General features: G+C 43.9%; 1 protein-coding gene across 1 annotated transcript in view; it reads right to left on the reverse strand.

The window, feature by feature from the left end:
- Positions 1-22,271, reverse strand: part of OCRL (OCRL inositol polyphosphate-5-phosphatase) — a 2,544,778-nt gene that overhangs the window by 1,815,438 nt on the left and 707,069 nt on the right. The window contains exon 10 of the mRNA XM_044057236.1: positions 21,624-21,738. Coding sequence (XP_043913171.1) covers positions 21,624-21,738 — 115 coding nt within the window. The remainder of the gene's footprint in view (positions 1-21,623; positions 21,739-22,271) is intronic.

Raw genomic sequence — 22,271 nt, forward strand, 5'->3', positions numbered from 1 at the left:
TAGGTACAAAACTGTACTATGTCCTTCAAGGATGCATCTGCTGTCATCACATATGGGTAGAATACCATAGCCAAACTGGGGGTGGAGGTACTAAGTGAAGGATGGTGTAGTTAAGATACCCTGCAGGACTGCCGTAGCAAAACCTGCTCTGGATCTGGAGTATAAAGGCAAATTGTAATGCTTGGCAAATGTATGCACGGAGCTCCATGTAGCAGCTTCTAAAATGTCTTTGGTAGCCACCCCTCTTAGGAAGGCTGTGGTGGTGGCTGTGGCTCTCGTGGAATGAGGTCTAATGTTAGCTGGCACAGTCTTTCCATGAAAGGAGTAACAAAAACAAATGCAATTTCCTACCCATTTCGAAATTGTCTGTTTGGAAATTGCTTTTCCTTGTACCCCAGCAGCATATGCTACAAACAACTGGTCAGTCTTTCTGTAACTTTTAGTTCTGTCCAAGTAGTAGCGTAGTTGTCTGTGTATGTCCAGGGTGTGCAGAAGTCTCTCCCCTTTATTTTGAGGCTGTGGGAAGAATGTAGGCAAATGAATAGCTTGGTTCAAAGATACCCTGGATACCACCTTTGGCATGAATGTAGGATTGGTCCTCAAAGAAACTCTGTCCTGATGAAAGATAAGGAATGGCTGCACCGCCATTAAAGCTTGTAGCTCAGATACTCTTCTTGCTGAAGTTATGGCCAGAAGGAAGGCAGTTTTCCAAGACAAAAACTGTACATCTGCAGATGCTGCTGGTTCAAAGGGTGGAAGCGTTAGTTTTTCCAACACGAAATTCAGGTCCCAAGTAGGTAGAGGTGGTTTCCTTGGAGGATTAATGTTTTTGATTCCCCTTAGAAATGGTCTTAGTAGTGGGTGAGAGAAGACAGGTGGATTTAGATTGTATTCTGCTGAGATTGCTGAGGCATGTATCTTGATGGAAGAGTAAGACAGGCCACTGTGGCACAATTCTGCCAAATATTCCAGTATATATGCCATATTCATCACAGTCACATCTAGGCCCTTTGCAGAGTTCCAGGTGTGAAATCTTTTCCATTTTGCTGTATATGCCTTCCTTGTGGAAGGTCGGCGAGCTTCCATAATAATATCCTTCACTCTCTGGGATAGGTTATCTTGAGGAGGAGTCATGGTATTCTCCAGGCAGTTAGCTGCAAGGTTTTCAGGTTGGAGTGTAGAGTCCTGAAATTGTGCTGCGTCAGTAGGAGTGGCCATAGGGGAAGAGGCCATGGTTTCGTCTGAGACAAACTCTTTAACAGTGGGTACCAGTGCTGTCTTGGCCAGTTTGGGGCTATCAGGATTACTCTGGGCTGCTCTGTCCTGATCTTCAGTAGGACCTTGGTCATTAGTGGAAGAGGTAGGAAAGCATACACTGTTAGAGCTTTCCAACTGAAAGAGAGAGTGTCCACCTTCCATGCTTGTGGGTGGTATGTCCTTGAGCAGAATTTCTTCAGTTGATGATTTAGGGGGGAAGCGAACAGATCTATTTCCGGCCTTCCCCATGATTGTGTGATTTGTAAGAAGATGTCTGGGTGTAGCATCTACTCGTGTGCATCCATGGTAGTTCTGCTTAAGCTGTCTGCCAGTGTATTGTCTTTCCCTGGCACGAATTGGGACTGTAGCTGTATGTTGAGTTCCAATGCCAGTTCCCATAGGTTCATTGCCATTCTGCAAAGAGGGTAGGAATGGGTGCCTCCTTGCTTGTTTATGTACCACATAACTGTGGTGTTGTCTGTCCTTATGAGCAGGTGGCCTTGCTGTAGGAAAGGTTTGAAGGCCTCGATTGCGTGTATCACTGCCAGCAATTCCTTTTGGTTTATGTGCATGTGCAGCTCTCTTAGTGACCATAGCCCTTGTATACATCTGTCCTCCATGTGCGCTCCCCAACCTTGGTCTGAAGCGTCCATGGTGATGGTTTGATTGGCTCTTGGCTTGCTGAAGGGCAGCCCGCTGTTCGACCGGCAGTCTTGAGCCCACCACAGGAATTCCTTTTGAAGGCAAGGAATGAGTGGGATCAGAGCTTCTAAGCTGTGACTGTGCTGAGTCCATAAACTTCTTAGGTACCATTGTAGTTTCCTCATATGAAGCCTTGCTTGTGGAATCAGAAGAATGCAAGATGCCATGTAACCCAGGGCCTGCAGGATTTTTCTTGCAGTCATCCGAGTTTGTCTTGTAAGATTCTGAAAGTAAACTGGTAGCTGTTCTTGTTTTTCTTCTGTGAGAAAAGCCATCTGGGTGGTTGTGTCTAGATCCGCACCCAGAAAAGTTATTCTTTGGGATGGAACCAGTCTTGATTTGTGGATGTTGACTGTATATCCCAAGGCCTGTAACAGGTGGATGGCATAGTCCAAGTCCTTTAACAAAGTTTGCTTGCTGTCCGCTTGTATTAGGCAGTCGTCCAGATAAGGGTAGATTTGAATCCCCTGAAGTCTGCAGTGTGCAATTACTGATGCCAGGCATTTTGTGAATACTCTGGGCGCAGTAGATAAGCCAAAGGGCAATGCTGAGAATTGATAATGCTCTGACCCTGCAAGAAATCTGAGGTGTCTTCTGCAGCTTTGTCGAATAGGGACATGCAGGTATGCCTCCTTGAGATCTAAAGTCACCAGCCAAGACCCCTTGCCCAGCATGGGAAGGAGTTGCTGTAGAGTCAGCATTTTGGATTTTGGCACAATGAGGTACGTATTCAGTGTGGACAAGTCGAGAATAGGCCTCCATTGATTCTCTTTTCTTGGAACAAGGAATAATCTTGAGTAAAATCCCTGGCCTTGTTCTGAAAGAGGTAACTTTTCTATGGCTTTCATTTGCATTGAGTTGGTAATTTGCTTCAAAGCCTCTGCCCTCTGATTTGGTGGCAGGTTTGGCATGCCTTTTCTTTTTGGCAATGAGTGGAAATGGAACCTGTATCCTTTGTCTATTATTTGCAGTGTCCATGTGTCCCCTGTAATGCTGTGCCAATTTTTTGAGAATAAAGAAAGCTTTCCACCCAAAGGTGCTTCTAATTGAGCCCTGGTCGGCGGGGTCAAAATAAAGTCATTGAGTCTGTCCTGGTGTAGCAGTTGTAGTTCCTGCACTACCTCTCTGGTTGGGAGGCTGCCACTGACGGCCTCTGTAGGAGCCTCTAGCTTGCCCTCTACCTCTGGCACGTCTATTTCTGCCTCTGAGATCTGTCTGAGTCCGGAAAGGACCAATTCTTAGTAGGCCAATTTCTGCTGAATCTCGGTGGTTGGACTTGCAGAAAGTCTTTAACTGTTTGCACAGATTTTGTCTTTTCTTCAAATTTCTTTAAAACCTCTTGAGCCGTGGAACCAAATAATTTTTGCTTTTCCATAGCAGCATCCAAAAGCTTAGCTTTAACATGGTCTGGCAGAGATTGTTCCTTCAGCCAGGCATGCCTACGTATAACTGCACCTGTCATAGCAAATCTACATGAAGCTACCAATGCATCATAACCACACTGCAAGAAATGGTTACTAACCTGCTGGGAGTTATGCACCAGATCCTGAAGGGATTTACGATCAAGGGGTTCAGAAGAGGACAGTTTCTTATGCAATTCATCTAGTAAATACTCTTGATACTGTATCATATGGAATTGACAGTTTAATGCCCTCATGGAAAGAGTTGCAGAAGTATACACTTTCTTACCCCATCTCTCTAATGCTCTGGACTCCCTTTCAGAGGGTAGAGGATTTTTAGCAGCGGCAGCTGCAACCCCTTTAGGGCCCTGGGAAATAGTTTCTGGATCAGCAGAGTGGGCCTTGTACAGGTGAAAATGTGAATCCGGGACCCTGTAGTACCTATCAGGTTTGGCAGGAGCCGGAGGGAGAGAGTCAGGGGCAGTACAAGCATCTGAATAGACATCATCAATTACATTCAAAACAGGAGGTATAGCTAAGGGCCTGTGCTGAGGTAAATGTAAAAAGGTCCTTAATCTCTTTCTGGAATCAGAGAATTCCTGACCCTGCCATTGAAAATGTTCTCTCATAGTGTGTAATGTTTCTCCAAATGAAAACTCTTCAGGAGGGGAGGCCGAGGGAATAGATTCTTCATCATCAGAATCCTCATAGGCCGAATAAGCCTCCTCCTGGTGGTCTGACAGAGCAGAGCCATCCATGGACTCATCTGAGGACTGTGGATCAGAGGGCTCAACCCTGGGCCTTTTGTCCGAAGGTGGTTGAGAGCCCCTGTCCGAATGAGGTTGGGAGCGTCTAATTAATGAAATCAGATCCTCTGCTAGGGTAAGAATCTGAGAGCTAGAAGAAGGTCCCTGAGAGGAAACTTTGGGAGGCAAAGCCTTGGAAAGTTTAGCAGCCTTAGCCCTAGAGAAAGCCTTAATGGACATGGAAGCAGGGGGTCTGGCTGCACCACGTGCAGGAGTAGTCTTATCTACAGTAATGGTGTCGGAAGGTTCCTGGACACCGGTTTCAGTAGGTAATTCAATGACCGACTCGGCCGGGGCCTCCAGGGCCGAGGTAGTCGGTTGTGTGGTTTCGGTAGTAGGAAGTACCAAGGACTCTGTTTCAGCCGAGACCGAGACACTCGCGGTAGGCCTGACCGAGGTTTCAGCCGAAACCGCGGCCCGCGTGTGTCGGTCCTTGTCCTTCCGTTTTTTGACTAAATGCGAAGTCGGAGTCTCCGACGGCATTTTATAAGCAAAACTAGCCCCAAAAAACTCCTCTGCAAACTCCGACCGACGTCTAAGAGTTCGTCGGTTGAAGGAAGCACAGGCTGAACAGGCCGAGACGTCGTGGTCTGGGCCTAGGCAGGGGAGGCAGTAAGAGTGGAAATCCTTATGAGGTATTGGTTTCCCACAGGTTAAACAATTTTTAACTTTATCTGACATCGGCTGAGGCAAGAAAGAGTCCCCAATGGGGTGCTTAGCTTTTTCGAAGTCTTCAGTAGCTGAATCACAGGAGCTGACCGACCGGCACTTGCGAACTGTTTCTGCTTCGGGCACAACGCGGCAAGAAAGACTGGGGGAGATGGCGTCGGCTGATGCTTTTATACCCTAGACACTCTGACGTCGGGGAAAGTGCGACATCAGCCGAGGCCAGACCCAGACTTTGGAATCCGGCCGACCGAAGGGCTGCCTGAGGCAGGACAACCCACATGTGATGACTGCAGATGCATCCTTGAAGGACATCACGCTGGTTATACATGGCAGTACAATTGCAAAAAAACTTTAATCTTCCATAGCAGAGAAGTAAGCGCTTTCACAACCAATAATAGTTGCTTCATCAGATTACATATAAAATCAAACATACCCATTTTATATTTGTGATGCAATACAAAGTGTCCAATCACTGAAATGCTAATTCACACTTGAAAAACATAAAAGGGTAAGTACATATTTGTGAAAATGCTTGTAAAAAATATCTATATACATATATACATCTAGGAAATATATTTACACACATATAAGACCAACCTACAAGTCAGAAATAAATAGGCACATGCATTATACTAATAAAAAATAGCAAAAAATTTTTTTATATATAAAATATTACAAATTCAATGTTTCAAACTCTTTGATTTGAGGGCGGGTTTAAGCGACATCCTGCTATTCAAACCAGTAGGTCTGTCAACATTAAGCAGCAGTATCCACCTCTGCTCAGCCTTCTCGGTTCTATTCCTAGCATCACCTCCCCTCATACTCATCTTAACAATCTCTCAAAAGTAGAAACTTAAACGTATGACTGACATGGCTAAGGCATTACTCTCTACAATTTTTTATATCTCTGCGGTGTTCTAGGACCCTTTCCTTAAATAAACAATTAGTTTACCTATATAAAAAGAGCAACATTCTGTGCAATAACAAAAATAAACAACATTCGTCATTGTACAATCAGCAGAGAAGTTACAACTAATGTGAAAACTTAACGTGGGGTGTATAAAGACTGCGCCTCTATGAATACAGGTACAGTCTGTGCACCTCCTGCAGCTATATATGTCCCTAGTCTGTCAGATGTAGTAGTTCCCTGGGTGTCATTGGTCTTATAACGCAAGTGTCTTTTCAGGGATTTATTATTTCGGAAGGAAAATTGAGATCCGTCTAATTCACTTATGGTGGATAAAAATATCCCAATTATTCTTGATGACGTCACAAATGAGTACTGCTTGAGAAAGTGAGAGGCATTCTAACTATGTCATCCCTCATATGTAGCTCAAGGGGAACTAGTGTTCCGCTATTATCTGATCGAGGCTCAATGTCTCTCTTGGTGTAGTAAGGTGCACACCTGTCTTGCCTATGTTTCCACGCTTCTCTGATCTCAAAATCGATGTCCTCTATCTATAAATTCTTGTTTCAACGTACCCAAGGCAGCTCTCAACTATTCATCGTGGTCATATAAATGCATAATGCGGTAAATCTGCCCTTTTAATACATTCCGTTTAGTGTGTTTCGGATGCATGCTCTTGTTGTGTAGGAGATTGTTCTTCCTTATTGGTTTCCTATATAACTTTGTTGAAACCGAACAGATGTCATCTCTAGCCACTCTTATATCTAGGAACTCAATATTAGTCAGGGAATAGTTGTGTGTAAACATAAGAAAGGTATTGAAAGTATTTATATATCTCAAGAACCCATGCAAACATTCCTCGGTGTCATTCCATAACAAAAAATGTCATCTACAAAATGTTTATACAAAACTATCGAGGTACAGAAAACATTGTTAGAGAGAGAATATACTCTGTCTCCCATTGAACTAGCGATAAATTGACATAACTATTGGCACAGGCTGTGCCCATTGCCACGACAATCTTCTGTAAGTAATGTTTCTGATGGAAAATAAACACATTACTCTCAAGCATAATCTCAAGTAGGGTGCACAACAATAACTCCGTCATAGCGCATGCCCTTACTTAACTGTAAATCTGTAATGTTCTCAATGCCCCAAGAATTAGGGATCCTAGTGAAAAGTGATTCCACATCTAAAGTTACAAAATAACATTTAGTATCAATAGATTCAAGTCGATCACTCAGTTCTATCAAAAAACCCTGTGTGTCCATTAACACTGTCTCACATTGTTCAAGAATCGTGTATAAATGTTTTTCTACAAAAATGGACAGTGGCTCAGTGACCCAACCTCTACTTGATACTATTGGACGCATGGGAGGATTTGTTTCACTTTTATGAATTTTGGGCATGGTGTTCCACCTTAAAATATTCACAAATAAGTTCACTAATCATGTGGCTAGTCAGAAGATCAAAAATCAAAAATTCTATTCCATCTATAATGCCCTTAACTACATTAGCTGATAGAGCAGCATAAGTGTCAGCATCACTCAATAGAAGCATCATACTGTTGCAATACATCACTATCTAGAAGAACAATAGCACCTCCTTTGCTGGCAGGTAGTATTTGTAGTGAAGACAAATTCTTCAGTTCCTGTAAGGCTACATAATCGTCTGGCATCATGTTGAAAGCGGTAGATCTTACTTCATGTTTAAATTTCTCCCTTAGTTGTCTTTCACATACTTCCACGAATGTGTCTATACCTGAGTGCACAGGTGGAATGAAAGTGCTAGGTTTTTTAAAAACATCTTGCTCACTCATATTACCCTTAAACATAGTCTTTAACGTAAGATTTCTGCCGAACATGCTAAGGTCTTGTAGAATATCAGTTAAATCAGCTTTCTGTGCTGGTATAAAACTCACCCCTTTGTTCAAAAGCCGAAGTTGCCCATCAGTTAACACATGTGTGGATATATTAAAGACTAGGCTTGTCTCAACTTTTTGCCTGTCCTGACAGATTCCTCTATGCTGGATTGACGATGTATCCGCCCCCATTTTCACACAGCTTCTTGATCTCCCTCTTATGGGAAGTGGATTGTTCAATAAAAAAACGTCCTTGTGAAAAGTCTGAAACTGTAACAGAATTAGTATTCGTACTCATAGCAGATGGACCTTGTGCAAACTCCCTATGCCTAACTTCCTGATTAGTAGTTATATTTCTGTCAGATATAACCTCTCGCTCATGTGAGGTCGTGTCTGTATTCACTGTATTAACCTCCATTGGAATTCCCGTACTCGCGGGCAAGTTTAAAGTTCTGTTGCCAGCATTGCTCTCCAATAAAGACGAAGTCGAGTGGGGAGGGGCTGAATCACCTGTCACACCTCCTCTCACAGCACCATAGCATTTAGTTGTTGTTTCACATTGCATAGAGGCTTGTTGCTGTCTGTCCCTAGCCCAAGAAAAGACATTCCCATTTCGGAAATCAAAGTGATCTCTTTGCAATTTACGTGTCTTAGTTGCAGAGAGTCTCTTCTCATAGCCATTGATAGCTTTATAGAGAGATTTCATTCTATCTCCTACGACCTCTATCGGGTATGCGTCATAGATCTCATTTTGTAGCATGTTAATATCATTCTGCAACTCATTCTCAGACGGTCGAAAAAACTCAATGAGTAGTTGCATATACTTTGCACTACATTCTAAATTGAGTAATTGCCAGCGTCTTAAAAGCTCTGGGTACATCCAGCCATAACTAGGCATTGTCAATACACGTAGAACTCTTGGGGCTATATTGTGTTGCAAGGAAGCTTCCAAATGAAAATGCAGCCATTGCAGCTGTTTGAATTTATAAAGTTTGTTTTCAAGCTCATGATACTTACAAAGAAATTCATCATGAAGACCAATGTCATTCTGCACTATACCTTCAGAGATTTTAATCTAAAACAAGGGGTTTGTGTTGGTATTTAAAAGTTGGTTAAAACGATTGAACATTGGTCTATTACGACGGAACAGACTCCAATACCGCCTGACTCTTTAGTCCTAGCTGGGGCATGTCAATACTCCCTTCTGCCATGTCTGTAGGTTGTAGGTTGGTCTTATACGTGTGTATATATATTTCCTAGATGTATATATGTATATAGATATTTTTTACAAGCATTTTCACAAATATGTACTTACCCTTTTAAGTTTTTCAAGTGTTAAATAGCATTTCAGTGATTAGACAGTTTGTATTGCATCACAAATATAAAATGGGTATGTTTGATTTTATATGCAGTCTGATGAAGCAACTGTTATTGGTTGTGAAAGCGCTTACTTCTCTGCTATCGAAGATTAAAGTTTTTATGCAATTGTACTGCAGTGTATAACAAGCGTGTTTTTATGTTCACAAGATTTTTGGTTTGTCCTGATGACTTTTGAACAGGGCTTTCGGAATGATTGGGGGGGGGGTGCATACAGAAACATCCCCCTTCCAAGAGAATGAAAAGGTGTCCACCTTCCAGACCAGAGGGTGAGGGACTCTGGTACAAAATTGTGGAAGTTGTTTGAGATCTACTTGAGGAATACCCCACTGGTGGACAATGTCCACAAACGCTTCCCTGTGAAGCATCCATTTCTGAGACTGCGTTAGGGACCTGCTCAAAGTGTCGGCCACTCAATTTTGGTTGGATGGGATGTACACTGCCTGGAGCATCACCCCGCTTTGGACTGCCAGCTCCCAAACCTAGAGCTCCAGCCTGCACAACAAAAGTAGGATTTTGTTGCCCTCTGCTTGTTCACATACCAGAGGACCATCACATTGTCTGTGAGCAGTTTTAGAGGTCCTGGGAGAAAGAAAGGATGAAAGGTGTGAATGGCTAGCAGCAGGGCCCTCATCTCCCTTACATTGATGTGTTTACTTTGTTGAGAGGGGGGCCATACCCCTTGAGCTTTTATGTTTCCGAAAGCTGCCCCCATCCTACATCTGAAGGATCTGTGAACAGCTCTTGAACTGGAGGTGGGGGGGGGGGTGCAAGGGGAGTCCTGGCCTGAGAGGCACTTGTTGGCTCCACCATTGAAGTTCCCTCTTCAGGCAGGGGATGAGAGGAATTGGAAAGTCTAAAGGGTGTAAATGCTGTATCCAAACAGACTTTATTAACCACTGGAGTTTCCTCGTGTGAAGTTTTGCCAGAGGGAGCAGTGAGATAGTGGATGCCCTGAAACCCAAAACCCTGAGGAAATCCCTGGTTGAAATGTGGTGAAGACACAAAAGTTTTCTGTTAGAAAAATATGTATTAATGTGTGTATGCTTAATGCTAATTAGAAACCAAACAAGTTAACACATTTTTCATTCTATTTTATATGCACTGTTTTATATATAGTTGAGTTTCATATGAGACTGAAAAGATGCTTTTTGAAACTGCAGTGTGCTTTCTGAAACTTGCAAGATGCCCTCTGAATTGCTAGCACAGCAATATTCATGTTTATGCCTTTTGGAAATGTACTTGAGAAGCAGGTGGTTATCTGCTAGGTCAGGAGAGAATGAATGAACAATGCTATATCCTGTAAATGTAATGATCTTAAACAATCAGCTCTGTTCGAAGTATGACAACATGTGCAGCTGCAGAAGCTTAGAGATAGTGTAGACAAAGGATTGTTAGAGAAATGAACTGCTTGCTTTGTGCTTGAATTAGCCATAGTACCTTGAATGGTAACATCGCATGTATCTAACTGGTGGTAGCCAAGGCCACGTTGTTTTCCTTTGGCGGTTTCTCACAAAAATTGATAAATCAGCAGAATTTTATGAAAGCAATTATTAGTAAATGATGATTACAAAACTTGTGATTCACTACGTCAGCTTGGTAGGCAAAGTCTTATTAAAAAGGGTATAAAAATTTAAGTATTTCCTGTTTCCAGTTAGACAAACTCTGTATTAGCATGTTTTTGTCTCCTTGCTGCAAGATTAAAGTGCCTTAACCTGAACCTACCGTGTTTTGATAATTTTTAAAGTATTTTTTCCTTTGACAGTTTCTGAAGTAGGACTTAAGGTCCAGTGCCTTCTGAAGAGGGAGGGAGACTCTCATGAGGTTTGTCCGAATTCTGCATCCCAGGAAGATGCGATCCTGGGAGAGACAGAGAATGAATCTCTTGTACTTTGTGGTGAAACCCAGGCACTGCAGAAGAGAAATGGCAAAAAGAATGTTTTTCTCTAGGATCTCTGGGGAAGTTACTATAAAGAGGAGATCCTCTAGTAAGGGAAAAGATGGATGTCCTAAAGCCTGCAGTAAGCAATCACAGGAACTAGACATGTTGTAAACACCCTTGGGTAAAGCAGAGAACTGAAAATACCAGGAAGCCACACAGAAATGCAAAAACTTCCTGAAGCTTGGATGTATGGTAATGTGTAGGTATGCATATTTGATACCCAGGTAGGCTAAGAAGATTTTATGGCAGAATTAGAGGGAGCAAGGTTTGAAAAGTTAACATACGGAAGGAAGGTACCCTCAGAAAAGTGTTGAGATAAGACATATCTAAGATGGGCCACCAAGGGTCATCTTCCCTGGACACAAGGAACATTCTGGAGTAGAAACCTTTTCCTTTTTGGCCTTGAGAAGCTTCCTGAATCCTTGACCCTATAGGTCTAGAAGTACCTCTGGAAAGGACGGCAGTTGTTCTTTTCTTGGAGTCCCATACCAGAAAGTATCTTTTTTGAACGATGGAGAGAACCCAGGAGTCTTGAGTTATGCTTTACCAGACTGGCAGAGAGAGGCACTGGGAAAGTGGAATGTCAGTGGTGCAAATTAGACAGAGTGAACCAGGCTTGTCTGGAAAGGGTCGCTTCTGGACCAGAGTTGCATGGGCAGCCCTGAACTGTTAAGGCCTCAAACCATCCTTTTTTGTTTTAGGTGGAGGAGGGTGGGAGTGCCCAAGTATAAAAGCAGTCTTTTCTGGGTAATTTTCTGGAATTTAGGCACTGGAGAGACAAAAATGTGCTTTATTTCTTGCATCTCTTTTCCCTTTTCCTGCAGATATTTAAATAAACTAGCAGCTGCAGGACCAGTGGAATGGACCAAAGGAGTATCCATAAGCTTGGATTTAATATCCTCTGGTAATGACTGGAGTCTTAACTAGGAGAATCTCCTTGACTCAGAGCCAGAAGCAGCCGCCCTGGCAGAGGCCCATGCAGCATCACAGCGGTATTTGATGGACTGGTGGACTAACTGTGAGGAAGCTCCCAGCAAGGATGCAGCCGAAGTCTTATTGTCTGAGTCAGGTACACCTGAAAAGAGTTGAGAGAGAAGGTCTAAGATAAATTTGGTCATGTGTGTCTGGTAATTAATGGCTCTAAATGCCAAGGTGGCTGAAGTGTACACTTTCTTGCCTAATCTATTCAGGTTACTGCTGACCTTACCTGAAGGAAGGAGAGAGGAGTAACCTGGACGGTTTGCATGAAGCCACTGAAACCACCAATGGCTCTGATGAAAGACATTTAAACAAGAACTTACAGTTCTCAGGGACCTTGTAAAATTGGGCAGGCCTCTTAGGAGCAGGAGTCAGTGAGTCTTGGGCCTTGGAATCAGAGGCAAAGATATCCAACAAAGCAGATACCACAGGTGGTATAGTTAAAGGACCGGGTGATTCAACCTGTAGAAGGTCATAGCACCTTTTTTCTACTTCAGATACTGGAGTGCTATCCCATTTGAAATGTTCACTCATTTTAACTAAGGTCTCATCAAAGGAGAGTTCTTCCATTAGTGAGTCAGCTCCATTGGAGTCCTCCTCTGGGAAAGCATAATCCAGAGGGGAGGAGATCTGGACCAGATATTCCTCTTCTGTCCAGGCCTTTTCATCTGAGAAAACCTCTTCCCTTTTGGAGATGCTCTGCATGGTGTTCTAGGGATTGAAAACCCAGGGGGGGGGGGTCTTAAGGGCCATAAAGGATTTGAAAAGACCTTGGGTGAATTGTTCCCAGTCACTATCAGGTTCCTTCAGAAGGGACAAATGTTTTGTTTTTTGCTTCTTGTTTTGATGACGGTCTGCCCTATGTAATGTCAAGAGGGCCGGATGTAGGCCTACATTCAATGACATCTGAGTGAATTTCCTCCCACCCCATGGTCTGAGGTATCCCTTTAGGGCCTTAGGTTATTATGAGCCGCAGTTCCTCCTGTACATCCTGGACAGATGCCTGCTCAGCCTCTGAAGACATGCCATGGGTCAGATCGAAGGCAACCTGAAGATTGGGCTTGGCCTGTGTTCCAGAACCAGAAACCGTCTATATCCCCAGGCTATCATCCACCTTGGGAGAGACATCCGTATGAAGAGGCACAGCAGCAGCTTCAGGTCTTGGCTTTTTGGCCTTCCACTTAACGACAGACTCGGCCTCAAGCCCCAAGGATCCCTCCATCATGCTCTTCACTAATAACTTGAAGCGCTGGTTTTCCAAGTAAATGACTAAGGAGGAAAGCCGGCTTCTAAGGGTCTGGGGTACAAAGGCCTGGCAAATGTGACACGATTTGTGATTGTGGGTAGGCCATAGGTAGAAGAGACACTGAAGATGGCTATCTTTATGTTGAATTTGTCTTCCACACTGGCATTTGCCTTTCTGGGATGACATGAACCCTACCACTAAGCAGTAGTAAAAGAAACGAGATTTCCCCAACAGGACACATATCTAAGAATTTGCAGAAATAGCAAACGGCTCGGTGAACAGACCCACATTCAAAGGTGGCGTACAGACTGGCGGCACAGAAGTTCTGAGGTAGATGCATGTGTACGTCACTTTTATGGCCGACTTATGACAGCAGCCTATGTGCTACATACCACCCATTCTACAGTAATGAGCGCCTTTTGTATACTGGCTGACATCAGACAGCCTGCTGCAGAGATCTCCCTCATGTTAAGAATACTGCAACAAACAAACGGAAGGATATCTACCATTTGTTCCCTGCTGCTTCAGATAGAGTGGGAACTAAAAAAAAGAGCAACGGACTCAGGACTAGTCACTTTTCTAAGTCATTACAAAATTCCTCTTACTACAATATCCTGTGTCCTAACAATCATATAATACTCCAAAGTTCCTCAACTGTTATCCTACCCTGTTCCCCTGTAGTTTTCTTATCAGCCTACTATATGTTTGAGTTTCTTGTTTTAATGTTCTGTTAAGCAGATTAGCCTCTCTAGGCCTATGGTCTATTTTCATGGAAGGCCTCCTCTGTCACGTTTTCCTGTAAGCCAGCTGTAAAACTGGATCAGCTTTGCCCATGATGGTAGCTGTCCTGCAGAAATACTGTTATCCAGCCTCCTCAGTTTTCTGCATGACTTCCCCTGACACTGACATTAACTGAACAGGCCTGTGGTTTCTCAGATTTCTCCAGGCCCTCACCCAAATCCAGCAGTACTACACATGCTGCTTTTCAGTCTTCTGATGCCTTTGCACTAGAGATCAATCACAGGGTCTGCCAACATCAGGTCAGATTCCTGAGAATTCTGGCACATCATCTGTTGTTTACACTTCTTCAGGTCTTCTTTTTATCCAGGTCTCTGTCCTGCCATGTCTCCGACCTAGAGTGGCACCTTCCCTCTTTTGTGAAGAATAAAGTATTCGTTCACTACCTTTGCTTTTCCCTAATTTTCTGTGATTTTCCATCAACCTTTGCTCAGCCTAGCCACTTCTGCCCTTAACTTCTTCCTTTCTATTAGGTACATTAAAAAAAGTTTTCCCGCTACAATTTTCAGCTTTCAACTTTCACCCTTGCTGCTGTTCTCTTAAGCCTTCTTGGAAAGTGCAGTCTTCAACACCTCACCATCCTCCTTTTCACATCTTTTTCAGCATATTTTGCTGTAACTGCTAGCCTTGCAGTGTCACAAAGCAAAACGAGACCTCTCTTTTTGCTTTCTTCTTACATCCTTATTCCCAGCCTTCAGTGCTCTAGCTATGAACCATTCCTATGATTTTTTACTTTCTCAGTTGGCTCCAAATCTCCAGTTTCATCCCCATCACTCTCTCTACCCCCCTTTAACAAACCATACTCCTGGATGCTAGGAAGGTCTTTTAATTCTTATCCTTTCCCAGACTCTAATCTAAATGACACAACAGCATGCCCACTGCTAACTTAACACTGCTTTAACATGGATACCCATGACACCTGTACCATGGATATTGCTCAAAATTCTATCCTTTTGAGGAGAGAAAAAAAATAAAGAAATGCTCTGTTGGTCCACTGGCAGAAAACACAAAGACACTGAAACAAAGACACAGTGTAATACCTTTTTATTGGACCAACACAGATTTTGCAACTTCAAGCTTTCAATCTGGCATGACCCCTTCACCAGGAGTTATTCATCAGGGGGGATCTGTGGTCCAGTACTCTTAGTGGGAGTCATGCACCAACTGGCACAACCTCTCATGGTCCAAAACTCCAATCAAATCTTTCCCCTCAATACCCTAATGCTTATAATCTCCCAATCTGCTTGATAAAGACCCTAATCCACCATGATTATTATCCTCTTCTAACTACCACAATCTTCTACTCTTTTTTCGAGTCCCTCATACTCCTTCCTTGATGTGCCTGGAAGCAATACACTTATCAGTCAATTAACTCACCCCTCCATGTTACAATTATCACAGTCAGAGATGAAAAAGTACAGTTTTGTACCTACCATAAATGTAGATGTTCGAGTGCTCATACAGCTGCAGTCATAACAGATGGGTTATCCTGCAGTCAGGCGGGTCCTCGGTCGGCCGAATTCCAAAGTCTAGGTCCGGCGTCGGTTGTCGTCGCTTCTTCCCTGACGTCAGTGTGGCAGGGGTATAAAAGAACCAGCCGACGCCATATTCTTCAGTTTTTCTTGCCCCAGATGTCAGGTGCCCCCAGAAGGAAGGCAAAACATAAACTTATGTAGTCATGCAATATAGAATAATCAAAAAACAGTAGTTTGCAAGCAAATACACCATAAAAGAAAACCCTAAATAGGTTGTATGAGAAGGTGTAGGTCATAATGCCTGTCCTAAGAGGGGATGGAGGGAGGGAAACCAGGACTGCAGCTGTATGAGCACTCGAACATCTAAATTTATGGTAGGTACAAAACTGTACTATGTTCATCGTGCATACAGCTGCAGTCATAACAGATGGGTAGAATCCCAAAGTTAAGTAGGGGTGGCAGGCACTAAGTGGAACTAGGAGGAGCAAGGATGCCCTGCAAGACAGCTGTGGCAAATCCCGCTCTAGATTTTGAGTAAAGTGGAAGGTGATAGTGTTTGGAGAAAGTGTGCACTGAACTCCAAGTGGCTGCTTCCAAAATGTCCTTGGTAGGAACCCCCCTGAGGAAAGCTGCAGAGGTAGCTGTGGCCCTTGTGGAGTGGGACTTGATGCTTGAAGGCACAGCTTTTCCATGAAATGAGTAACAAAAGCGTATGCAGTGGGCTATCCATTTTGAGATTGTCTGTTTGGAGATGGCCTTTTCCTTGAGCACCTGTAGCATAGGACACAAAGAGTTGCTCGGATTTCCTGAATGGCTTTGTCCTGTCCAAATAATAACATAGTTGTCTGCGAATGTCCAAGGAATGCAGTAGTCTTTCCCCTTTGTTTTTTGGGTTAGGGTAAAAGGTAGGTAAGTGGATAGTCTGATTCAAGGCTACACTGGATACTACCTTTGGCATAAAGGTAGGGTTGGTTCGTAAGGAAACTCTGTCCTGATGGAAAATGATGAAAGGTTGTACAGCCATGAGGGCCTGTAGTTCAGAAACCCTGCGTGCTGAGGTGATAGCCAGAAGGAAGGCTGTTTTCCATGACAAATATTGTAGTTCTGTTGAAGCAGCTGGCTCAAATGGAGGAAGGGTCAGTTTTTCCAATATGAAATTGAGGTCCCAAGCAGGGACTGGTGGTTTCCTTGGGGGTTTTATATTCTTAGCCCCTCTGAGGAACTGTCTTAAGAGAGGATGAGAGAATAAAGGAGGATCTGTGTTGTATTGTGCAGAAATGGCTGAAGCATGGATTTTGATGGAGGAGAAGGAAAGTCCACTGTTTAACATCTCAGCTAGGTACTGTAATATTTGAGGTATATTCATTGCCCATGGATTCTGGCCATTTTTCTGATTCCAGGCACAAAACCGCTTCCATTTGGTGGAGCAGGCTTTTCTAGTAGAAGGTCGTCTGGCCTCCAAGATGACATCCTGCACCTCCTTGGAGAAGAGGGTCTGTTGTGAAATCAAGGGATTCTCCATGCAGCTAGATTTAGGGTTTTGAGCTGGCTGTGAAGAGTTTTGAAGTTGTGTTGGGTCAACAGTAGAGGCACTAGAGGTAGGATCCATGGTGGGGAATGCGTCAGGCTCTTCAGGAGTGGATACCAGTGTTGTTTTGGCCAGTCTGGAGCAATGAGAATCATTTTCGGCCTCTCTGCTCTAGCTTTTAATAGAACTTTGGGCAGCAGAGGGAGAGGCGGAAAGGCATAGACTGTCAATGTTGTCCAGTTGAAGGAGAGTGCGTCCACTTTCCAGGCCTGTGGATGATAGGTCCTTGAGCAAAATTTTTTCAGTTGGTAATTTCTGTGGGTAGCAAAGAGATCTATGTCTGGCTGTCCCCATGCCTGAGTTATCTTTGCGAAAACCTGAGGATGCAACTTCCATTCGTGGGGATCTGTCATATTTCTGCTTAGGCTGTCTGCTAGTGTGTTTTCCTTTCCTGGCAGGAATTGTGCCTGAAGTTGGATTTGCAATTCCAAAGCTGTGTTCCAAAGGGTCATTGCTAGTCTGCACAAGGGGTATGAATGAGTTCCCCCCTGTTTGTTTATGTACCACATCACTGTGTTGTCTGTCCTTATCAATAGCTGGCCTGGATGCAGGAGGTCTTTGAAGGCCATAATAGCATTTTGCACTGCTAGTATTTCCTTTTGGTTGATGTCTAGGTGCTTCTCTTTTTGGGACCATTTTCCCTGAATGCACTGATCTTTCATGTGTGCCCCCCAGGCGTAGTCCGAGGCGTCTGTTGTGATGATTTGATTTGTTTGAGGTATGCGGAAAGGGAGACCTTTGTTTCTTTGGCATGCTTGAGCCCACCACAGAAATTCCTTTTGAAGACATGGAATGAGTAGTATAATTGTTTCCAAACTGTGGCTGTGTTGAGACCATAAGGTTTTTAGGTACCACTGAAGTTTCCTCATATGCAGCTTTGCACATGGGATCAGCAGAATGCAAGATGCCATGAATCCCAGAGCCTGAAGGACTTTCCTTGCAGTCAGCCTGGTGAAGGTTGCCATTTTGCTGAAGTATTGAGATAGTTGCCCTTATTTGTCTGGCGTGAGGTAGGCCATCTGGGTGTTTGCATTCAAGCTGGCACCCAGGAAAATTATTGTTTGAGAGGGTATTAGCTTTGATTTCTTTTTGTTGACTGTGTATCCCAGAAAGTTCAACAGTTTTATTACAAATGCCAGGTGTTTCAGACGTATGTCCTTGCTGTCCGCTTGGATCAGGCAGTCGTCCAGACATGGGTATATTTGTATTCCTTGAAGTCTGCAGAAGGCAATTACTGATGCCAGGCATTTCGTAAACACTCTGGGTGCAGTAGATAAGACAAAGGGCAATGCAGAGAATTGATAATGGGTTGAACCTGCAAGAAATCTGAGGTATCTTCTGCAATCTTGTCTGATAGGGACACGCAGGTATGCCTCCTTGAGGTCCAATGTTACCAGCCAAGACTCCTTGCCCAACATGGGAAGAAGCTGCTGTAATGTGAGCATCTTGAATTTTGGTACCTGTAAATATGTGTTTAGGATGGATAGATCTAAAATAGGTCTCCAATTTTTGTCTTTCCTTGGTACCAGGAATAGACTGGAATAAAACCCTTGACCTTGTTCTTTTGCAGGCACCTCCTGAATAGCTTTCATGTCCATGAGAGCTGAAATTTGTTTTTGTGCCTCTGCCCTTTGATTTTGTGGCAGGTTTGGCATGCCTCTCATTTTTGGAAGGGTGTGAAAGTGGAATCTGTAGCCTCTGTCTATTATGTCCAGGATCCATTTGTCTTTTGTGACAATATGCCAATTTTTTGAGAATAATGCTAGTTTTCCGCCTAAAGGTGCTGCAATTAAAGCTTTGCTTGGCAGGTAAAGGGGAAAGTCATTGTGTCTGCTTTCTGAATGACTGTGATCTATCTTCTCCACCTCTTGGGGTTGGTGCTTGCCATTGCCTGGCTCTGAATGATCCTTGAGATTGCCCTCTACCTCTCGGGCGCCTGTATCTGCCTCTTTGAGGTCTGTCCGTGGCTGGAAAGGACCAATTTTTTGAAGGCCAGTTTCTGCTGAAACGTGGAAGTTGTACCTGCAGGAAATCTTTCACTGCTTGCATTGATCTCGCCTTTTCCTCCATTTTCTTTAGTACCTCCTCAGCTTTAACACCAAACAATACATCTTTTTGAAGAGGTGCATCTAGTAATTTAGCTTTGACATGATCTGGTAGGGCTTGTTCTTTGAGCCAAGCAGGTCTACGTATGACAGACCCTGTAACAGCAGCTCTACATGAGGCCTCTAAAGCATCAAAACCACACTGCAAGGTATGTTTACCCACTTGGTCTGCACTATGCAACAAATCCTGCAACTCTTTTACATCTGGTCGCTCAGTTTGTGTCATTTTACTTTTCAACTCAGATAATAAAAACTGTTGATACTTTAACATATGGAACTGACAGTTTAATGCCCTCATGGTTAAAGTGGCCGAGGTATACACTTTTTTCCCCCACCTTTCTAAAGCTCTGGAATCTCTCTCTGAAGGTAATGGGTTTTTAGCTGTAGAGGCCTTAATTCCCTTGGGACCCTGTGAAATAGTTTCTGGATCAGCAGTATGGCTTTTGTATAGGAACTGGTGTGAATCCGGAACCCGGTAATACCTGTCTGGCTTAACAGGAGCTGGAGGCAAAGAATCTGGGTTGAGGCTGGCTTCTGTGTACACATCATCTAATATATCTAAGACAGGAGGGATAGCCAGAGGCCTATGCTGGGGGAGCAAGAGAAAATCCCTGAGCCTTTTCTTGGAATCTGAGTAATCTTGGCCTTCCCAGTGAAAGTGTTCCCTCAAAGTATGTAGGGTTTCCCCAAAGGAGTAGTCCTCAGGGGGGGAGACAGAGGGAACAGACTCCTCTGCATCAGAGTCTTCAAAAGGGGAATATGTATATTCCTGGTCCTCAGAATGTTCAGAAGTAAGAGAGGTTTGATCTGAGGAAGGGTAATCTTCCTCTAATCTGGGCCTTTTGTCCGAGGGGGGTTGAGAACCCCTAATAAGAGTAATCAAATCCTCAGCCATTTTGAGCATCTGTTTTTTAGGCATGGGGCCCTGAGAGGGGGTCCGTGATCCTTGTTTTTTAGTTTTCATGGCTGATTTACATTTTGTGAAAGCCCTAATAGAGAAGGAGGAAGGCCTGAAGACACCTTGAGAAATGGCAGTCCTGTCCAAACTCTGTTTCCCCGTCAAAAGTGGCGTCGGTATCTGTAGTCGGAATGGGGGCCGAGGAGCCTGCGACCTCGGGCACAGAAGACACTGGTAATGAAGTGTCATCGGTACTCAGGGGCTGCGTAGGTGCCTCGCTGAGAACCGGAGAACCGGTAGTCGGCCTTAGCGTTGTGTCAGTAGAAGTCGCGTACCTCGTATGTTGGTCCTTATCTTTGCGTCTTTTACTCAAAAGTGGAGTCGGAGTATCCGACAACATAATATAATTAAATTTTTTACCAAAATAGTGATGGGCGAACTCCGCCCGACGCTTAATAGTGCATTTGTTGAATCTAGCACAAAAACGGAAGGCCGAGAAGTCGTGGTCTGGGCCTAAGCAAGGAATACAAAAAGAGTGGAAATCCTTATGCGGTATTTGCTTCCCACATGAAATGCAATTATTAACTTTGTCTGACATCGGTCTGAGGCAAGAAAAGTTTCCCGAATGGGGTACTTAGCTTTCAAGAAGACTTCGGCTGAAATATTTTCGTAAATCTCAGGAGCTGGCCGACCGGCACTTGCGAACTGCTTCTGCTTCGGGCACCGTGCGGCAAGAAAGACTGGAGAAGATGGCGTCGGCTGGTTCTTTTATACCCCTGCTGCACTGATGTCAGGGAAGAAGCGACGACAACCGACGCCGGACCTAGACTTTGGAATTCGGCCGACCGAGGACCCGCCTGACGGCAGGATAACCCATCTGTTATGGCTGCAGCTGTATGCACGATGAACATCTGCTTCCTCTTTGACCAAGTTCTAAAATAACATGAAACAGCTGAGCAGCATACTCACCTCTATGTACCTGGCTTTGAGAAGAGCAAACTCATGTCTATGTATCTGGCTTTGTGAACAGCAAACTCATGTCTATGTACCGGGCTTTGTGAGCAGCAGACTCACCTCTATGTACTTGGCTTTGTGAGCAGCAGACTCACCTCTATGTACTTGGCTTTGTGAGCAGCAGACTCACCTCTATGTACTTGGCTTTGTGAGCAGCAGACTCACCTCTATGTACTTGGCTTTGTGAGCAGCAGACTCACCTCTATGTACTTGGCCTTGCTTTGTGAGCAGCAGACTCACCTCTATGTACTTGGCCTTGCTTTGTGAGCAGCAGACTCACCTCTATGTACCTGGCATGGCTTTGTGGGCAGCAAACTCACCTCTAGGTACCTGGCCTGGCTTTGTGAGCACTAAACTCACCTCTGTGTACCTGGCAAGGCTTTGTGAGCAGTAAACTCACCTCTATGTATATGGCCTGGCTTTGTGAGCAGCAAACTCACCTCTATGTACCTGGTCTGGCTTTGTGAGCAGCAAACTCACCTCTTTGTACCTGGCCTGGCTTTGTGAGCAGCAAACTCACCTCTATGTACCTGGCCTGGCTTTGTGAACAGCAAACTCACCTCTAGGTACCTGGCCTGGCTTTGTGAGCGGCAGACTTACCTCTATGTACCTGGCTTTGGGATGAAGACTCTTCCTGACAGCCAACAACCATTCTTGCTCCTTTAAAGAATCGAAATAGAAAAAGGCTTCTGTGCTTAAATCCAGCTCCTGGAAACTACAAAACACAGATTATTGTAATATGTGCATTTTTGGTTTACTGCCTTTTCCATTCTCAGTGTAACAGAAGTACAAACACAGAATCTGTAATTCACACATTTTCTGCTACTTGTGCTCGCCTAATATGCTCATCTAATACAGAAACTATTTTTGGAAATGCGTTCTTTTGTTACCATAGTTAAGTATTGCCAAAATCTATTCTACTGATACAAGTATTAATGTGGCAGTGAAATTTGTTTTTAATCACAATTGTTTTTTTTTTTTGGAACACTTCTTCCTAGGATTCTGGTGAAGACCACCTATCCAATGACAGTGTCCCACTACACAAAACAAACCAATTCAGTAGAAGTCGGAAAGCGCAACTTTGAACTGATGAAATCTAATTCCAACTATCCAGGTTCAATGTGGAAGACAAGTCAACAGGTAAACAATAACCACTGAAGTAAATATATTCATCAGCATAATGAATTTTACAGCCAACTGACAACTTGGCACAGGTTTTTGAACAAACAGGCTGCATACAGAAATGTC

The sequence above is a fragment of the Protopterus annectens genome, chromosome 15.part0 (assembly GCF_019279795.1).
Source record: "Protopterus annectens isolate FY-2018-M chromosome 15.part0, PAN1.0, whole genome shotgun sequence".
In the NCBI taxonomy this organism is placed as follows: domain Eukaryota; kingdom Metazoa; phylum Chordata; order Ceratodontiformes; family Protopteridae; genus Protopterus; species Protopterus annectens.